At 46.4% G+C, this 20,263-nt stretch overlaps 1 protein-coding gene across 3 annotated transcripts in view; it reads left to right on the top strand.

Moving 5' to 3' along the window:
* The first annotated feature begins 762 nt into the window (after positions 1 to 762).
* LOC106594274 (polypyrimidine tract-binding protein 3) overlaps positions 763 to 20,263 on the top strand; it is a 159,885-nt gene continuing 140,384 nt past the window's right edge. For 2 of the 3 annotated variants that reach the window (XM_045692685.1, XM_045692683.1), the window contains exon 1: positions 763 to 1,029. In XM_045692685.1, the coding sequence (XP_045548641.1) occupies positions 895 to 1,029 (135 nt within the window). In that variant the 5' untranslated portion in view covers positions 763 to 894. The remainder of the gene's footprint in view (positions 1,030 to 20,263) is intronic. The other variant, XM_045692684.1, reaches the window with a different exon arrangement.

Below are 20,263 nucleotides of genomic sequence, written 5' to 3'. Positions count from 1 at the left end.
AACTGGTTGGATCGAACCCTGATTGGCTGACAGCCATGGTATATCAGACCGTATACCACAGGTATGACAAAACATTTATTTTTACTGCTGTAATTAAGCTGGTAACCAATACCGCACCTCGGGGGTTTGTGATATACTGCCAATATCGCACCTTATTGCTTAAGTATGTTACAGGTCGTGTATATTACAGTCTTATATACATGTATAATAAACAATGTTTTATTTAACTAGGCAAGTCTGTTAAGAACAAATTCTTATTTACAATGACGGCCCTAGGAATAGTGGGTTAACTGCCTTGTTCAGGCAGAATGACAGATTGTTACCTTGTCAGCTCGGGGATTCGATCCAGCAACCTTTTGGTTACTAGTCCAACTCTCTAACCACTTAACCACTAGACTACCTGCCGACCCAAATAAGAAATATGTGGTATGGCTTTATTGTGTCTCTCGAGGTAAATTAGTGTGGACTGTGGAAGATTGATTGATCACTGTGATCCATTTAGTTGATTAATTAATACCTGCCGTTGAACCAGATTATCCCTGTTTAACTAACTCCTAGTCTGCAGCAGACAAGTGGCTAGACTCCAATCTTTCCCTACATGATAACCCCTGCCGCTATCTCTCTGACATGGCGGGTAAAGATATATTCTGGCCTTATTTCTGTCCAAACTGCGGTCGGGGAGATGGAGCGCTAGGGCGCAGATTGGTGTAGACCTACATGGATGCGCGCTCCTTGTTGAAAGTGACAAAGGTGTGTCTCTTTTAGAGCTGCCTGAGAGGGGAGGCCATTTTGTACAGCGAGGCAGGCAGGCAGCAGGCAGGCAGGCAAGCAGGCGTCTGTACATGTCTGTATTTCTGTGCTCACGTCAGGAACAGGAAGCGTGCCATTGTGCGTATGAGAGAGAACATTTTCTGTGTTGTGGGGGCGAGGGTTATACCAGAGGCAGGAGTAACAACACCCAAACCTATTTCTTCACTTTGCCGAGCGTTCACTGTCCTTTCTACACTGTTTCCTCTGTGCAATGGATGGGTATGTTGTTTTTTCTTTACAATATTTGCTGATTACACACGCGCATGTAAAACATTTTTGTTGCATAGCACTTCGTACCATTTCATGTAACCTATAGTGTGGAATTCTAGACACGGATAGAACATTTACAGAATTGAACACGGTAGGATAGGGGGCGCAAACAAGCCCCTCTCAGTCAATTAAACCCTACCTTTTGGTGCTTTAAAGTGTTTAGACAGATGTGATGGTGTTATTCTATTATATTAAAGACTTCACGTCGCTGGAAAAACTATAACATGTAGAGGAAATCCCATTTTCCGTGTTTTTATGCGCATGGCTGTTTGCTTGTTCCATTATTTGAGTTAGATTTTGAGGAAGTGATTGAAAACAACACATTATTTCAGTTATCGAGTTATCTTTTTCTGTGTGTTATTGACGCATGATGTTGATCAACAGTGTATATCACAGCGGGACAGTAAATGAACATTAGATGAAGATATGCTGCCATTTTAACATATGTAAGGGGCGTTTCTGTCTTGTTCGAGGAGAAAAAACAACAGAAAGCTCTGATACACATAAAGCATCATTTAGAGAACACGTACAACTTGTTAGAAGAGGTAACTGTTAAAGTAAAAGTATTATGTGTTCTAAGGGTAGTTCTACGTTGTATTAAAGACGTTTAAACAACTAAACAGCAGCTATTCTAAATGATTGTTTACAACTCGTGTGCGAGGAAGAGGAACGACGACGTGGGGGCTGGTTCATAGCTTTATCACATCTTCCTCGTAACCATTACAACATTTTAATAAATGTCTTTTCAGATAGGCTTTATACGTCCAATTATTGGTTTAGTCTACGCTGTAATTAATTCATAAATATCTGAATGTAATAAATTAGCAATAACATTGTCATAGTCTATAACGCTGTTTGGAATCATATTTTAGCCGATATAAGTCAACTTGCAAATGCTGACCATAATTGTGCAGTTTTGTAAGACAATTTGTAACAATTCAATGCCAACTGTAACTTGTAATCGTGTGCCACTCTGCCTGCCATACCCTGCCCTCCATACCCTGCCGGCCATACCCTGCCTTCTCTTCCCGAAACAAAAGACCCGGACAGCTTGACCGCTCTGTCCTCTCCTCCCATTGTCAGATAATGTAACAAATACAATGTAACGAAGTGGATCATCACACTTAAACCACTCAACACGAGTTGGGCTCCTCGTCTAGGATATGGACATGAAAGTTGTATTAAATGTAGCCGATGTTTCCAATGTACTGTGAGCTTCCCCAATGGGGATTGTGCATCACACATCTCTCTACGGAAACTATCAGGCTATTCTACAGGCAACTAACTGTAAGTGTTAAGGCAGGCTATTGTTTATTTGTTATTTTATTTCACCTTTATTTAATCAGGTAGGCTAGTTGAGAACAAGTCCTTTATTTAATCAGGTAGGCTAGTTGAGAACAAGTCCTTTATTTAACCAGGTAGGCTAGTTGAGAACAAGTCCTTTATTTAACCAGGTAGGCCAGTTGAGAACAAGTTCTCATTTACAACTGCGACCTGGCCAAGATAAAGCAAAGCAGTTCGACACATACAACAACACAGAGTTACACATGGAATAAAACAAACATACAGTCAATAGCACAATAGAAAAGTCTATATACAGTGTGTGTAAATGGAGTAAGTAGGTAAGGCAATAAATAGGCCATAGTAGTGAAGTAATTACAATTTAGCAAATTAACACTGGAGTGATAAATGAGCAGATGATGATGTGCAAGTAGAGATACTGGTGTGCAAAAGAGCAGAAAAGTAAATAAATAACAATAGGTTGATGAGGTAGGTAGATTGGATGGGCTGTTTACAGATGGGCTATGTACAGCTGCAGCGATTGGTCAGCTGCTCAGATAGCTGATGCTTAAAATTAGTGAGGGAGATATAAGTCTCCAACTTCAGCGATTTTTTTGCAATTCGTACGAGTCATTGGCAGCAGAGAACTGGAAGGAAAGGTGGCATAAGGAGGAATTGGCTTTGGGGGTGACCAGAGAGATATACCTGCTGGAGCACGTGCTACGGGTGGTGTTGCTATGGTGACCAGTGAGCTGAGATAAGGCGGGGCTTTACCTAGCAGAGACTTATAGATGACCTGGAGCCAGTGGGTCTGGCGACGAGTCTGAAGCGAAGGCCAGCCAACGAGAGCGTACAGGTCGCAGTGGTGGGTAGTATATGGGGCTTTGGTGACAAAACGGATGGCACTGTGATAGACTGCATCCAATTTGTTGAGTAGAGTGTTGGAGGCTAATTTGTAAATGACATCGCAGAAGTCGAGGATCGGTAGGATAGTCAGTTTTACTATGTTTGTCATACCCGTGGAATACGGTCTGATATATCATGGCTTTCAGCCAATCAGCATTCAGGGCTCGAACCACCCGGTTTATAATAAAGAAAAACATTGTGTCGGTAGAGTCCAGTGTGTGTTAGTGTGTTGGGTAGAGTCCAGTGCGTTGGGTAGAGTCCAGTGTGTGGGGTAGAGTCCAGTGTGTTGGTAGAGTCCAGTGTGTGGGTAGAGTCCAGTGTGGATGTAGAGTCCAGTGTGTCGGTAGAGTCCAGTGTGTTGGGTAGAGTCCAGTGTGTTGGTAGAGTCCAGTGTGTTGGGTAGAGTCCAGTGTGTCGGTAGAGTCCAGTGTGTGGGGTAGAGTCCAGTGTGTCGGTAGAGTCCAGTGTGTCGGTAGAGTCCAGTGTGTGGGGGTAGAGTCCAGTGTGTTGGTAGAGTCCAGTGTGTTGGGTAGAGTCCAGTGTGTAGGTAGAGTCCAGTGTGTCGGTAGAGTCCAGTGTGTTGGTAGAGTCCAGTGTGTTGGGTAGAGTCCAGTGTGTTGGGTAGAGTTCAGTGTGTGGGGGTAGAGTCCAGTGTGTGGGTAGAGTCCAGTGTGTCGGTAGAGTCCAGTGTGTTGGTAGAGTCCAGTGTGTGTTAGTGTGTGGGTAGAGTCCAGTGTGTCGGTAGAGTCCAGTGTGTGGGTAGAGTCCAGTGTGTTGGGTAGAGTCCAGTGTGTGGGCAGTAGAGTCCAGTGTGTGGGCAGTAGAGTCCAGTGTGTTGGGTAGAGTCCAGTGTGTTGGGTAGAGTCCAGTGTGTCGGTAGAGTCCAGTGTGTTGGGTAGAGATCAGTGTGTCGGTAGAGTCCAGTGTGTCGGTAGAGTCCAGTGTGTCGGTAGAGTCCAGTGTGTCGGTAGAGTCCAGTGTGTTGGGTAGAGTCCAGTGTGTGGGTAGAGTCCAGTGTGTGGGTAGAGTCCAATGTGTGGGTAGAGTTCAGTGTGTGGGTAGAGTTCAGTGTGTCGGTAGAGTCCAGTGTGTTGGGTAGAGTTCAGTGTGTCGGTAGAGTCCAGTGTGTCGGTAGAGTCCAGTGTGTCGGTAGAGTCCAGTGTGTTGGTAGAGTCCAGTGTGTTGGGTAGAGTCCAGTATGTGTGGGTAGAGTCCAGTGTGTCGGTAGAGTCCAGTGTGTGGGTAGAGTTCAGTGTGTGGGTAGAGTTCAGTGTGTCGGTAGTGTTCAGTGTGTGGGTAGAGTTCAGTGTGTCGGTAGAGTCCAGTGTGTTGGGTAGAGTTCAGTGTGTCGGTAGAGTCCAGTGTGTCGGTAGAGTCCAGTGTGTCGGTAGAGTCCAGTGTGTTGGGTAGAGTCCAGTGTGTCGGTAGAGTCCAGTGTGTCGGTAGAGTCCAGTGTGTCGGTAGAGTCCAGTGTGTTGGGTAGAGTCCAGTGTGTGGGTAGAGTCCAGTGTGTGGGTAGAGTTCAGTGTGTGGGTAGAGTTCAGTGTGTCGGTAGTGTTCAGTGTGTGGGTAGAGTTCAGTGTGTCGGTAGAGTCCAGTGTGTTGGGTAGAGTTCAGTGTGTCGGTAGAGTCCAGTGTGTCGGTAGAGTCCAGTGTGTTGGTAGAGTCCAGTGTGTTGGGTAGAGTCCAGTGTGTAGGTAGAGTCCAGTGTGTTGGTAGAGACCAGTGTGTTGGGTAGAGTCCAGTGTGTCGGTAGAGTCCAGTGTGTGGGGTAGAGTCCAGTGTGTCGGTAGAGTCCAGTGTGTCGGTAGAGTCCAGTGTGTGGGGGTAGAGTCCAGTGTGTTGGTAGAGTCCAGTGTGTTGGGTAGAGTCCAGTGTGTAGGTAGAGTCCAGTGTGTCGGTAGAGTCCAGTGTGTTGGTAGAGTCCAGTGTGTTGGGTAGAGTCCAGTGTGTTGGGTAGAGTTCAGTGTGTGGGGGTAGAGTCCAGTGTGTGGGTAGAGTCCAATGTGTTGGTAATGTCCAGTGTGTTGGGTAGAGTCCAGTGTGTGTTAGTGTGTGGGTAGAGTCCAGTGTGTCGGTAGAGTCCAGTGTGTGGGTAGAGTCCAGTGTGTTGGGTAGAGTCCAGTGTGTGGGCAGTAGAGTCCAGTGTGTGGGCAGTAGAGTCCAGTGTGTTGGGTAGAGTCCAGTGTGTTGGGTAGAGTCCAGTGTGTCGGTAGAGTCCAGTGTGTTGGGTAGAGATCAGTGTGTCGGTAGAGTCCAGTGTGTCGGTAGAGTCCAGTGTGTCGGTAGAGTCCAGTGTGTCGGTAGAGTCCAGTGTGTTGGGTAGAGTCCAGTGTGTGGGTAGAGTCCAGTGTGTCGGTAGAGTCCAGTGTGTGGGTAGAGTTCAGTGTGTGGGTAGAGTTCAGTGTGTCGGTAGAGTCCAGTGTGTTGGGTAGAGTTCAGTGTGTCGGTAGAGTCCAGTGTGTCGGTAGAGTCCAGTGTGTCGGTAGAGTCCAGTGTGTTGGTAGAGTCCAGTGTGTTGGGTAGAGTCCAGTATGTGTGGGTAGAGTCCAGTGTGTCGGTAGAGTCCAGTGTGTGGGTAGAGTTCAGTGTGTGGGTAGAGTTCAGTGTGTCGGTAGTGTTCAGTGTGTGGGTAGAGTTCAGTGTGTCGGTAGAGTCCAGTGTGTTGGGTAGAGTTCAGTGTGTCGGTAGAGTCCAGTGTGTCGGTAGAGTCCAGTGTGTCGGTAGAGTCCAGTGTGTTGGGTAGAGTCCAGTGTGTCGGTAGAGTCCAGTGTGTCGGTAGAGTCCAGTGTGTCGGTAGAGTCCAGTGTGTTGGGTAGAGTCCAGTGTGTGGGTAGAGTCCAGTGTGTGGGTAGAGTTCAGTGTGTGGGTAGAGTTCAGTGTGTCGGTAGTGTTCAGTGTGTGGGTAGAGTTCAGTGTGTCGGTAGAGTCCAGTGTGTTGGGTAGAGTTCAGTGTGTCGGTAGAGTCCAGTGTGTCGGTAGAGTCCAGTGTGTTGGTAGAGTCCAGTGTGTTGGGTAGAGTCCAGTGTGTAGGTAGAGTCCAGTGTGTTGGTAGAGACCAGTGTGTTGGGTAGAGTCCAGTGTGTCGGTAGAGTCCAGTGTGTGGGGTAGAGTCCAGTGTGTCGGTAGAGTCCAGTGTGTCGGTAGAGTCCAGTGTGTGGGGGTAGAGTCCAGTGTGTTGGTAGAGTCCAGTGTGTTGGGTAGAGTCCAGTGTGTAGGTAGAGTCCAGTGTGTCGGTAGAGTCCAGTGTGTTGGTAGAGTCCAGTGTGTTGGGTAGAGTCCAGTGTGTTGGGTAGAGTTCAGTGTGTGGGGGTAGAGTCCAGTGTGTGGGTAGAGTCCAATGTGTTGGTAATGTCCAGTGTGTTGGGTAGAGTCCAGTGTGTGTTAGTGTGTGGGTAGAGTCCAGTGTGTCGGTAGAGTCCAGTGTGTGGGTAGAGTCCAGTGTGTTGGGTAGAGTCCAGTGTGTGGGCAGTAGAGTCCAGTGTGTGGGCAGTAGAGTCCAGTGTGTTGGGTAGAGTCCAGTGTGTTGGGTAGAGTCCAGTGTGTCGGTAGAGTCCAGTGTGTTGGGTAGAGATCAGTGTGTCGGTAGAGTCCAGTGTGTCGGTAGAGTCCAGTGTGTCGGTAGAGTCCAGTGTGTCGGTAGAGTCCAGTGTGTTGGGTAGAGTCCAGTGTGTGGGTAGAGTCCAGTGTGTCGGTAGAGTCCAGTGTGTGGGTAGAGTTCAGTGTGTGGGTAGAGTTCAGTGTGTCGGTAGAGTCCAGTGTGTTGGGTAGAGTTCAGTGTGTCGGTAGAGTCCAGTGTGTGGGTAGAGTCCAGTGTGTCGGTAGAGTCCAGTGTGTTGGTAGAGTCCAGTGTGTTGGGTAGAGTCCAGTATGTGTGGGTAGAGTCCAGTGTGTCGGTAGAGTCCAGTGTGTGGGTAGAGTTCAGTGTGTGGGTAGAGTTCAGTGTGTCGGTAGTGTTCAGTGTGTGGGTAGAGTTCAGTGTGTCGGTAGAGTCCAGTGTGTTGGGTAGAGTTCAGTGTGTCGGTAGAGTCCAGTGTGTCGGTAGAGTCCAGTGTGTCGGTAGAGTCCAGTGTGTTGGGTAGAGTCCAGTGTGTCGGTAGAGTCCAGTGTGTCGGTAGAGTCCAGTGTGTCGGTAGAGTCCAGTGTGTTGGGTAGAGTCCAGTGTGTGGGTAGAGTCCAGTGTGTGGGTAGAGTTCAGTGTGTGGGTAGAGTTCAGTGTGTCGGTAGTGTTCAGTGTGTGGGTAGAGTTCAGTGTGTCGGTAGAGTCCAGTGTGTTGGGTAGAGTTCAGTGTGTCGGTAGAGTCCAGTGTGTCGGTAGAGTCCAGTGTGTTGGTAGAGTCCAGTGTGTTGGGTAGAGTCCAGTGTGTAGGTAGAGTCCAGTGTGTCAGTAGAGTCCAGTGTGTTGGGTAGAGTCCAGTGTGTTGGGTAGAGTCCAGTGTGTTGGGTAGAGTTCAGTGTGTGGGGGTAGAGTCCAGTGTGTCGGTAGAGTCCAGTGTGTGGGTAGAGTCCAATGTGTTGGTAATTTCCAGTGTGTTGGGTAGAGTCCAGTCTGTGTTAGTGTGTGGGTAGAGTCCAGTGTGTCGGTAGAGTCCAGTGTGTGGGTAGAGTCCAGTGTGTTGGGTAGAGTCCAGTGTGTGGGCAGTAGAGTCCAGTGTGTGGGCAGTAGAGTCCAGTGTGTTGGGTAGAGTCCAGTGTGTTGGGTAGAGTCCAGTGTGTCGGTAGAGTCCAGTGTGTTGGGTAGAGTTCAGTGTGTCGGTAGAGTCCAGTGTGTCGGTAGAGTCCAGTGTGTCGGTAGAGTCCAGTGTGTTGGGTAGAGTCCAGTGTGTTGGGTAGAGTCCAGTGTGTGGGTAGAGTCCAGTGTGTCGGTAGAGTCCAGTGTGTGGGTAGAGTTCAGTGTGTGGGTAGAGTTCAGTGTGTCGGTAGTGTTCAGTGTGTGGGTAGAGTTCAGTGTGTCGGTAGAGTCCAGTGTGTTGGGTAGAGTTCAGTGTGTCGGTAGAGTCCAGTGTGTCGGTAGAGTCCAGTGTGTTGGGTAGAGTCCAGTGTGTCGGTAGAGTCCAGTGTGTGGGGTAGAGTCCAGTGTGTCGGTAGTGGCCAGTGTGTCGGTAGAGTCCAGTGTGTTGGGTAGAGTCCAGTGTGTTGGGTAGAGTCCAGTGTGTCGGTAGAGTCCAGTGTGTTGGGTAGAGTCCAGTGTGTTGGGTAGAGTCCAGTGTGTGGGGTAGAGTCCAGTGTGTTGGGTAGAGTCCAGTGTGTTGGGTAGAGTCCAGTGTGTTGGTAGAGTCCAGTGTGTCGGTAGTGTTCAGTGTGTTGGGTAGAGTCCAGTGTGTCGGTAGAGTCCAGTGTGTTGGTAGAGTCCAGTGTGTGGGGTAGAGTCCAGTGTGTCGGTAGTGTTCAGTGTGTTGGGTAGAGTCCAGTGTGTCGGTAGAGTCCAGTGTGTCGGTAGAGTCCAGTGTGTTGGGTAGAGTCCAGTGTGTTGGGTAGAGTCCAGTGTGTGGGGTAGAGTCCAGTGTGTCGGTAGTGGCCAGTGTGTTGGTAGAGTCCAGTGTGTTGGGTAGAGTCCAGTGTGTTGGGTAGAGTCCAGTGTGTCGGTAAAGTCCAGTGTGTTGGGTAGAGTCCAGTGTGTTGGTAGAGTCCAGTGTGTGGGGTAGAGTCCAGTGTGTTGGGTAGAGTCCAGTGTGTTGGGTAGAGTCCAGTGTGTTGGTAGAGTCCAGTGTGTCGGTAGTGTTCAGTGTGTTGGGTAGAGTCCAGTGTGTTGGGTAGAGTCCAGTGTGTGGGGTAGAGTCCAGTGTGTTGGGTAGAGTCCAGTGTGTTGGGTAGAGTCCAGTGTGTTGGTAGAGTCCAGTGTGTCGGTAGTGTTCAGTGTGTTGGGTAGAGTCCAGTGTGTCGGTAGAGTCCAGTGTGTTGGTAGAGTCCAGTGTGTGGGGTAGAGTCCAGTGTGTCGGTAGTGTTCAGTGTGTTGGGTAGAGTCCAGTGTGTCGGTAGAGTCCAGTGTGTCGGTAGAGTCCTGTGTGTTGGGTAGAGTCCAGTGTGTTGGGTAGAGTCCAGTGTGTGGGGTAGAGTCCAGTGTGTCGGTAGTGGCCAGTGTGTTGGTAGAGTCCAGTGTGTTGGGTAGAGTCCAGTGTGTTGGGTAGAGTCCAGTGTGTCGGTAGAGTCCAGTGTGTTGGGTAGAGTCCAGTGTGTTGGTAGAGTCCAGTGTGTGGGGTAGAGTCCAGTGTGTTGGGTAGAGTCCAGTGTGTTGGGTAGAGTCCAGTGTGTTGGTAGAGTCCAGTGTGTCGGTAGTGTTCAGTGTGTTGGGTAGAGTCCAGTGTGTCGGTAGTGTTCAGTGTGTTGGGTAGAGTCCAGTGTGTCGGTAGAGTCCAGTGTGTCGGTAGAGTCCAGTGTGTTGGGTAGAGTCCAGTGTGTCGGTAGAGTCCAGTGTGTCGGTAGTGTTCAGTGTGTTGGGTAGAGTCCAGTGTGTTGGGTAGAGTCCAGTGTGTTGGGTAGAGTCCAGTGTGTGGGGGTAGAGTCCAGTGTGTTGGGTAGAGTCTAGTGTGTTGGGTAGAGTCCAGTGTGTTGGGTAGAGTCCAGTGTGTCGGTAGAGTCCAGTGTGTGGGGGTAGAGTCCAGTGTGTTGGGTAGAGTCCAGTGTGTGGGTAGAGTCTAGTGTGTTGGGTAGAGTCCAGTGTGTCGGTAGAGTCCAGTGTGGGGGTAGAGTCCAGTGTGTCGGTAGAGTCCAGTGTGTTGGGTAGAGTCCAGTGTGTCGGTAGTGTTCAGTGTGTTGGGTAGAGTCCAGTGTGTCGGTAGAGTCCAGTGTGTCGGTAGAGTCCAGTGTGTGGGTAGAGTCCAGTGTGTTGGGTAGAGTCCAGTGTGTTGGGTAGAGTCCAGTGTGTTGGGTAGAGTTCAGTGTGTTGGGTAGAGTCCAGTGTGTTGGGTAGAGTTCAGTGTGTTGGGTAGAGTCCAGTGTGTGGGGTAGAGTCCAGTGTGTGGGTAGAGTCTAGTGTGTTGGGTAGAGTCCAGTGTGTCGGTAGAGTCCAGTGTGTCGGTAGAGTCCAGTGTGTTGGGTAGAGTCCAGTGTGTTGGGTAGAGTCCAGTGTGTGGGGTAGAGTCCAGTGTGTGGGGTAGAGTCCAGTGTGTGGGTAGAGTCCAGTGTGTGGGGTAGAGTCCAGTGTGTCGGTAGAGTCCAGTGTGTGGGTAGAGTCCAGTGTGTGGGTAGAGTCCAGTGTGTGGGTAGAGTCCAGTGTGTTGGTGGAGTCCAGTGTGTCGGTAGAGTCCAGTGTGTGTAGATGAAGAATGACATGCTAACAAGAATGAAGTAAATATCACTATTCAAATGTCCAACAAACCTGTTTAGCTACATAAGATATGGCTTTTGACAAACTCATTCAAAGTTATTCACCCTCCACAGCCGTCCTATGTCACACCAACCCCTGGGCCTTGCATCATAAGAACCTGTACAGAGGAAATGGTGGACGAGTCAAAATGGCGACCGACGGGCTTCTTATCCGAAATGTGCCTCACCAGCTCCCGGTGCTCTTATAGAAATAATCCGTTTTGCGTGTTTTAGTGAACAGAAGACGTATGATGCAAGCGGACATCTGAAATTAGCACACCTGGACTCGTCTGACGGTAACCATTACCGGTTTAAAAAAAACTAATGGGAGTATGAAGATAGCTTTGTGCCTACCCGCCCCCCCCACCCCACCCCAATAAAGGCAGTAAAAAAATGTGTAAAAAAATATTTATATATTTCCTGAGGTGTTTTTATATCAGACACTTCAAAACCTTGTTTATAATGATTTATTTTAGTAATTTATGAGTGTGATATGGGCTTTCTATGGGCTTTAATAGTAAAGTATTTTTTAATACCTAAAGGTGTCATATAATTCTAAATCAAATAGCTAAATGAGCCATAGTATGACCTTCATAAAATAATTTAAATATGTCAGTTTAGCCGCCCCTTTACCCCAATGTCTTACAGGCTGACCACACTGCTCACAGCCGGTTTGGACTCTGTGTTAAACTCTAAAGAATTAACCTATATATTGTATGTCCTTTCTCTCATACACAATAACCAAAGTACTATGTCCCTCATACACAATAACTAAAGTACTATGTCCCTCATACACAATAACTAAACTACTATGTCCCTCATACACAATAACTAAAGTACTATGTCCCTCATACACAATAACTAAAGTACTATGTCCCTCATACACAATAACTAAACTACTATGTCCCTCATACACAATAACTAAACTACTATGTCCCTCATACACAATAACTAAACTACTATGTTAGACCCTCTGTGTGGATGTCGTAAAACATGTAGCTAGCTAACATATCTTTAGCCTTCTGCTCAGCGGAGTAGCAGTGTTTTTATTAAGGCCTGTGGCTATAGGGGGGAAAGAACAAGTTAATGGGATTTACATCCCTCACCTGGAGCGCTAGGTAAGGCCGCGTCCCATATTGGAATCCTATTCCCTTATGTGCTACGCTACTTGTGACCAGAGCCCTATGGCTATAGGGTGCCACCTGGGAGGAATCCCAGGTTAGTAAGATGCAGAAGTGACATGCAGAAAGAACAGAGCTCCGATGCTGCTGATATTACATTAATAACCTATAGGGTTTGGTCCGGTGCTGCTGATATTACATTAATAACCTATAGGGTTTGGTCCGGTGCTGCTGATATTACATTAATAACCTATAGGGTTTGGTCCGGTGCTGCTGATATTACATTAATAACCTATAGGGTTTGGTCCGGTGCTGCTGATATTACATTAATAACCTATAGGGGTTTGGTCCGGTGCTGCTGATAACATTAATAACCTATAGGGGTTTGGTCCGGTGCTGCTGATATTACATTAATATCCTATAGGGTTTGGTCCGGTGCTGCTGATATTACATTAATAACCTATAGGGTTTGGTCCGGTGCTGCTGATATTACATTAATAACCTATAGGGGTTTGGTCCGGTGCTGCTGATATTACATTAATAACCTATAGGGTTTGGTCCGGTGCTGCTGATATTACATTAATAACCTATAGGGTTTGGTCCGGTGCTGCTGATATTACATTAATAACCTATAGGGGTTTGGTCCGGTGCTGCTGATATTACATTAATATCCTATATGGTTTGGTCCGGTGCTGCTGATATTACATTAATAACCTATAGGGTTTGGTCCGGTGCTGCTGATATTACATTAATAACCTATAGGGGTTTGGTCCGGTGCTGCTGATATTACATTAATAACCTATAGGGGTTTGGTCCGGTGCTGCTGATATTACATTAATAACCTATAGGGTTTGGTCCGGGTGCTGCTGATATTACATTAATAACCTATAGGGTTTGGTCCGGTGCTGCTGATATTACATTAATAACCTATAGGGTTTGGTCCGGTGCTGCTGATATTACATTAATAACCTATAGGGTTTGGTCCGGTGCTGCATTAATAACCTATAGGGTTTGGTCCGGTGCTGCTGATATTACATTAATAACCTATAGGGTTTGGTCCGGTGCTGCTGATATTACATTAATAACCTATAGGGTTTGGTCCGGTGCTGCTGATATTACATTAATAACCTATAGGGTTTGGTCCGGTGCTGCTGATATTACATTAATAACCTATAGGGTTTGGTCCGGTGCTGCTGATATTACATTAATAACCTATAGGGTTTGGTCCGGTGCTGCTGATATTACATTAATAACCTATAGGGGTTTGGTCCGGTGCTGCTGATATTACATTAATAACCTATAGGGGTTTGGTCCGGTGCTGCTGATATTACATTAATAACCTATAGGGTTTGGTCCGGTGCTGCTGATATTACATTAATAACCTATAGGGTTTGGTCCGGTGCTGCTGATATTACATTAATAACCTATAGGGGTTGGTCCGGTGCTGCTGATATTACATTAATAACCTATAGGGTTTGGTCCGGTGCTGCTGATATTCCATTAATAACCTATAGGGGTTTGGTCCGGTGCTGCTGATATTACATTAATAACCTATATGGTTTGGTCCGGTGCTGCTGATATTACATTAATATCCTATAGGGTTTGGTCCGGTGCTGCTGATATTCCATTAATAACCTATAGGGGTTTGGTCCGGTGCTGCTGATATTACATTAATAACCTATATGGTTTGGTCCGGTGCTGCTGATATTACATTAATATCCTATAGGGTTTGGTCCGGTGCTGCTGATATTCCATTAATAACCTATAGGGTTTGGTCCGGTGCTGCTGATATTACATTAATAACCTATATGGTTTGGTCCGGTGCTGCTGATATTACATTAATAACCTATAGGGTTTGGTCCGGTGCTGCTGATATTCCATTAATAACCTATAGGGTTTGGTCCGGTGCTGCTGATATTACATTAATAACCTATAGGGTTTGGTCCGGTGCTGCTGATATTACATTAATAACCTATAGGGTTTGGTCCGGTGCTGCTGATATTACATTAATAACCTATAGGGTTTGGTCCGGTGCTGCTGATATTACATTAATAACCTATAGGGTTTGGTCCGGTGCTGCTGATATTACATTAATAACCTATAGGGTTTGGTCCGGTGCTGCTGATATTACATTAATAACCTATAGGGTTTGGTCCGGTGCTGCTGATATTACATTAATAACCTTTAGGGGTGTAGTAGACCTTACAGTGAAATGCTGAATACAACAGGTGTAGTAGACCTCACAGTGAAATGCTGAATACAACAGGTGTAGTAGACCTCACAGTGAAATGCTGAATACAACAGGTGTAGTAGACCTCACAGTGAAATGCTGAATACAACAGGTGTAGTAGACCTCACAGTGAAATGCTGAATACAACAGGTGTAGTAGACCTCACAGTGAAATGCTGAATACAACAGGTGTAGTAGACCTCACAGTGAAATGCTGAATACAACAGGTGTAGTAGACCTTACAGTGAAATGCTGAATACAACAGGTGTAGTAGACCTCACAGTGAAATGCTGAATACAACAGGTGTAGTAGACCTCACAGTGAAATGCTGAATACAACAGGTGTAGTAGACCTCACAGTGAAATGCTGAATACAACAGGTGTAGTAGACCTCACAGTGAAATGCTGAATACAACAGGTGTAGTAGACCTCACAGTGAAATGCTGAATACAACAGGTGTAGTAGACCTTACAGTGAAATGCTGAATACAACAGGTGTAGTAGACCTCACAGTGAAATGCTGAATACAACAGGTGTAGTAGACCTCACAGTGAAATGCTGAATACAACAGGTGTAGTAGACCTCACAGTGAAATGCTGAATACAACAGGTGTAGTAGACCTTACAGTGAAATGCTGATACAACAGGTGTAGTAGACCTCACAGTGAAATGCTGAATACAACAGGTGTAGTAGACCTCACAGTGAAATGCTGACTTATAACAAGTAATTAAAGAGCAGCATTAAAATAACAATAGTGAGACTATATACAGGGGGTACCGTTACAGAGTCAATGTGGAGGCTATATAGAGGGGGTACCAGTACAGAGTCAATGTGGAGGCTATATACAGGGTATTACGGTACAGAGTCAATGTGGAGGCTATATACAGGGTATTACGGTACAGAGTCAATGTGGAGGCTATATACAGGGGGTACCGGTACAGAGTCAATGTGGAGGCTATATACAGGGGGTACCGGTACAGAGTCAATGTGGAGGCTATATACAGGGGGTACCGGTACAGAGTCAATGTGGAGGCTATATACAGGGGGTACCGGTACAGAGTCAATGTGGAGGCTATATACAGGGGGTACCGGTACAGAGTCAATGTGGAGGCTATATACAGGGGGGTACCGGTACAGAGTCAATGTGGAGGCTATATACAGGGGGGTACCGGTACAGAGTCAATGTGGAGGCTATATACAGGGGGTACCGGTACAGAGTCAATGTGGAGGCTATATACAGGGGGTACCAGTACAGAGTCAATGTGGAGGCTATATACAGGGGGTACCGGTACAGAGTCAATGTGGAGGCTATATACAGGGGGGTACCGGTACAGAGTCAATGTGGAGGCTATATACAGGGGGGTACCGGTACAGAGTCAATGTGGAGGCTATATACAGGGTGTTACGGTACAGAGTCAATGTGGAGGCTATATACAGGGTGTACCGGTACAGAGTCAATGTGGAGGCTATATACAGGGGGGTACCGGTACAGAGTCAATGTGGAGGCTATATACAGGGGGTACCGGTACAGAGTCAATGTGGAGGCTATATACAGGGGGTACCGGTACAGAGTCAATGTGGAGGCTACATACAGGGGGTACCAGTACAGAGTCAATGTGGAGGCTATATACAGGGGGTACCGGTACAGAGTCAATGTGGAGGCTATATACAGGGGGTACCGGTACAGAGTCAATGTGGAGGCTATATACAGGGGGTACCGGTACAGAGTCAATGTGGAGGCTATATACAGGGGGTACCGGTACAGAGTCAATGTGGAGGCTATATACAGGGTGTTACGGTACAGAGTCAATGTGGAGACTATATACAGGGGGTACCGGTACAGAGTCAATGTGGAGGCGACATACAGGGGGTACCGGTACAGAGTCAATGTGGAGGCTATATACAGGGGGTACCAGTACAGAGTCAATGTGGAGGCTATATACAGGGGGTACCGGTACAGAGTCAATGTGCGGGAACACTGGTTAGTTGAGGTAATATGTACATGTAGGTAGAGTTATTAAAGTGACTATGTATAGATGATAGCAACAGAGAGTGGCAGTGGTGTGGAGAGGGGGGTGGCGGGGCAATGCAAATAGTCTGGGTAGCCATTTGATTAGCTGTTCAGGAGTCTTATGGCTTGGGGGGTAGAAGCTGTTTAGGAGCCTCTTGGACCTAGACTTGGTGCTCCGGTACCGCTTGCATTGGAGTCAACATGGTTCCAGCATCCCTGTGGAGAGCTTTCGACACCTTCTAGAGTCCGTGACCCGACGAACTGAGGCTGTTCTGAGGGCAAAAATGGCTGCAACTCAATATTAGGAAGGTGTTCCTAATGTTTTGGCCACGGTGTATGTTTCCATTATAAACAGAACAGTAGGACCCAGCCCCCCCACTGGCTGCTGTGTCTGTTTGCGGCTGTAGGTACAGGAAGCTGCTGTGACTGTTTCCTGGTTTTCTTCCTGGTTTGCCTCTGTGTTTCTTCCTGGTTGGGTTAGTCAGAGAAGAGAGCTGGAGCTGGAATCCCACTGGGCGCACCATGCCATTTCAACATGGATAATTGGATAATATTTGGTAGATATGTTGATCAATGAGATTACAACATAGCGTGCCTTATGAAAGTCTACACCCCCCCTTGTTTCCACATTAAATTAAACTTCAAATGCACTTGAAATAAATGTTGATTTATTCCTATTCTTTAATTTTAGATTTTTAGTTGAGATGAAGATGTGAATCCAACATATTAATGATTAATTTGTAGTTAAACTGGAATTGAAGCCAGACTCAGTCAGAGGCTCAGACGGATCTATCCAATCAGAAGACACATCTCCTTTAAATGTTGATATCTGGTTGTGTTGACAACAAAACACAATTCAATATTACTAAATATAATTACATTTTTAAATCAACCAGAGCTTGAAACCCTAGGACTACAGTATATAGGGAATAGAGTGCCATTTGGGACACACTGTGAGTCATCCTTACTATTGGGGCAATACCTCTTGGCTTTGTTACTATTGGGGAGAATACCTCTTGGCTTTGTTACTATTGGGGAATACCTCTTGGCTTTGTTACTGTTGGGGAGAATACCTCTTGGCTTTGTTACTGTTGGGGAGAATACCTCTTGGCTTTGTTACTATTGGGGAGAATACCTCTTGGCTTTGTTACTGTTGGGGAGAATACCTCTTGGCTTTGTTACTATTGGGGAATACCTCTTGGCTTTGTTACTGTTGGGGAGAATACCTCTTGGCTTTGTTACTGTTGGGGAGAATACCTCTTGGCTTTGTTACTATTGGGGAATACCTCTTGGCTTTGTTACTATTGGGGAATACCTCTTGGCTTTGTTACTGTTGGGAGAATACCTCTTGGCTTTGTTACTATTGGGGAGAATACCTCTTGGCTTTGTTACTATTGGGGAGAATACCTCTTGGCTTTGTTACTATTGGGGAGAATACCTCTTGGCTTTGTTACTGTTGGGAGAATACCTCTTGGCTTTGTTACTGTTGGGGAGAATACCTCTTGGCTTTGTTACTGTTGGGGAGAATACCTCTTGGCTTTGTTACTGTTGGGGAGAATACCTCTTGGCTTTGTTACTGTTGGGGAGAATACCTCTTGGCTTTGTTACTATTGGGGAGAATACCTCTTGGCTTTGTTACTGTTGGGAGAATACCTCTTGGCTTTGTTACTGTTGGGAGAATACCTCTTGGCTTTGTTACTGTTGGGGAGAATACCTCTTGGCTTTGTTACTGTTGGGAGAATACCTCTTGGCTTTGTTACTATTGGGAGAATACCTCTTGGCTTTGTTACTGTTGGGGAGAATACCTCTTGGCTTTGTTACTGTTGGGGAGAATACCTCTTGGCTTTGTTACTGTTGGGGAGAATACCGCTTGGCTTTGTTACTGTTGGGGGAATACCTCTTGGCTTTGTTACTGTTGGGAGAATACCTCTTGGCTTTGTTACTGTTGGGGAGAATACCTCTTGGCTTTGTTACTGTTGGGGAGAATACCTCTTGGCTTTGTTACTATTGGGGAATACCTCTTGGCTTTGTTACTGTTGGGGAGAATACCTCTTGGCTTTGTTACTGTTGGGAGAATACCTCTTGGCTTTGTTACTGTTGGGGAGAATACCTCTTGGCTTTGTTACTGTTGGGGAGAATACCTCTTGGCTTTGTTACTGTTGGGGAGAATACCTCTTGGCTTTGTTACTGTTGGGGAGAATACCTCTTGGCTTTGTTACTGTTGGGAGAATACCTCTTGGCTTTGTTACTGTTGGGAGAATACCTCTTGGCTTTGTTACTGTTGGGGAGAATACCTCTTGGCTTTGTTACTGTTGGGGAGAATACCTCTTGGCTTTGTTACTATTGGGGAGAATACCTCTTGGCTTTGTTACTGTTGGGGAGAATACCTCTTGGCTTTGTTACTGTTGGGGAGAATACCTCTTGGCTTTGTTACTGTTGGGAGAATACCTCTTGGCTTTGTTACTGTTGGGAGAATACCTCTTGGCTTTGTTACTGTTGGGGAGAATACCTCTTGGCTTTGTTACTGTTGGGGAGAATACCTCTTGGCTTTGTTACTATTGGGAGAATACCTCTTGGCTTTGTTACTGTTGGGGAGAATACCTCTTGGCTTTGTTACTGTTGGGGAGAATACCTCTTGGCTTTGTTACTGTTGGGGAGAATACCTCTTGGCTTTGTTACTGTTGGGGAGAATACCTCTTGGCTTTGTTACTGTTGGGAGAATACCTCTTGGCTTTGTTACTGTTGGGGAGAATACCTCTTGGCTTTGTTACTGTTGGGGAGAATACCTCTTGGCTTTGTTACTATTGGGGAATACCTCTTGGCTTTGTTACTGTTGGGGAGAATACCTCTTGGCTTTGTTACTGTTGGGAGAATACCTCTTGGCTTTGTTACTGTTGGGGAGAATACCTCTTGGCTTTGTTACTGTTAGGGAGAATACCTCTTGGCTTTGTTACTGTTGGGGAGAATACCTCTTGGCTTTGTTACTGTTGGGGAGAATACCTCTTGGCTTTGTTACTGTTGGGAGAATACCTCTTGGCTTTGTTACTGTTGGGAGAATACCTCTTGGCTTTGTTACTGTTGGGGAGAATACCTCTTGGCTTTGTTACTGTTGGGAGAATACCTCTTGGCTTTGTTACTATTGGTGAGAATACCTCTTGGCTTTGTTACTGTTGGGGAGAATACCTCTTGGCTTTGTTACTGTTGGGAGAATACCTCTTGGCTTTGTTACTATTGGGAGAATACCTCTTGGCTTTGTTACTGTTGGGAGAATACCTCTTGGCTTTGTTACTGTTGGGGAGAATACCTCTTGGCTTTGTTACTATTGGTGAGAATACCTCTTGGCTTTGTTACTGTTGGGGAGAATACCTCTTGGCTTTGTTACTGTTGGGGAGAATACCTCTTGGCTTTGTTACTGTTGGGGAGAATACCTCTTGGCTTTGTTACTATTGGGGAGAATACCTCTTGGCTTTGTTACTGTTGGGGAGAATACCTCTTGGCTTTGTTACTATTGGGGAGAATACCTCTTGGCTTTGTTACTATTGGGGAGAATACCTCTTGGCTTTGTTACTATTGGGGAGAATACCTCTTGGCTTTGTTACTGTTGGGGAGAATACCTCTTGGCTTTGTTACTGTTGGGGAGAATACCTCTTGGCTTTGTTACTGTTGGGGAGAATACCTCTTGGCTTTGTTACTGTTGGGGAGAATACCTCTTGGCTTTGTTACTATTGGGAGAATACCTCTTGGCTTTGTTACTGTTGGGAATGTCTTCGGGACTGCCTGAGACAGAACATCACTGTGCTACTTACACTCTGAGAAACTGTGTTAGGATAGATTTTCTCCATAAAACAATGTTTACTGCGTGACACAGAATAATTTAGCTTTGGTATTTAGCTACTGTGCTCCTCCTGACATGTTGCTATGTGTGCAAGGTATTAATTACTGAGTATTTGTTTTTATTATGGAACCCCATTAGGTTGCCTTGGCAGCAGCTACTCTTCCTGGGGTTTATTATGGAACCCCATTAGGTTGCCTTGGCAGCAGCTACTCTTCCTGGGGTTTATTACGGATCCCCATTAGGTTGCCTTGGCAGCAGCTACTCTTCCTGGGGTTTATTATGGAACCCCATTAGGTTGCCTTGGCAGCAGCTACTCTTCCTGGGGTTTATTATGGAACCCCATTAGGTTGCCTTGGCAGCAGCTACTCTTCCTGGGGTTCATTATGGATCCCCATTAGGTTGCTTTGGCAGCAGCTACTCTTCCTGGGGTTCATTATGGATCCCCATTAGGTTGCCTTGGCAGCAGCTACTCTTCCTGGGGTTTATTATGGATCCCC

Source organism: Salmo salar, chromosome ssa13 (genome assembly GCF_905237065.1).
Source record: "Salmo salar chromosome ssa13, Ssal_v3.1, whole genome shotgun sequence".
Lineage (NCBI taxonomy): Eukaryota > Metazoa > Chordata > Actinopteri > Salmoniformes > Salmonidae > Salmo > Salmo salar.
This window is presented reverse-complemented; position numbering and strand designations above follow the sequence as displayed.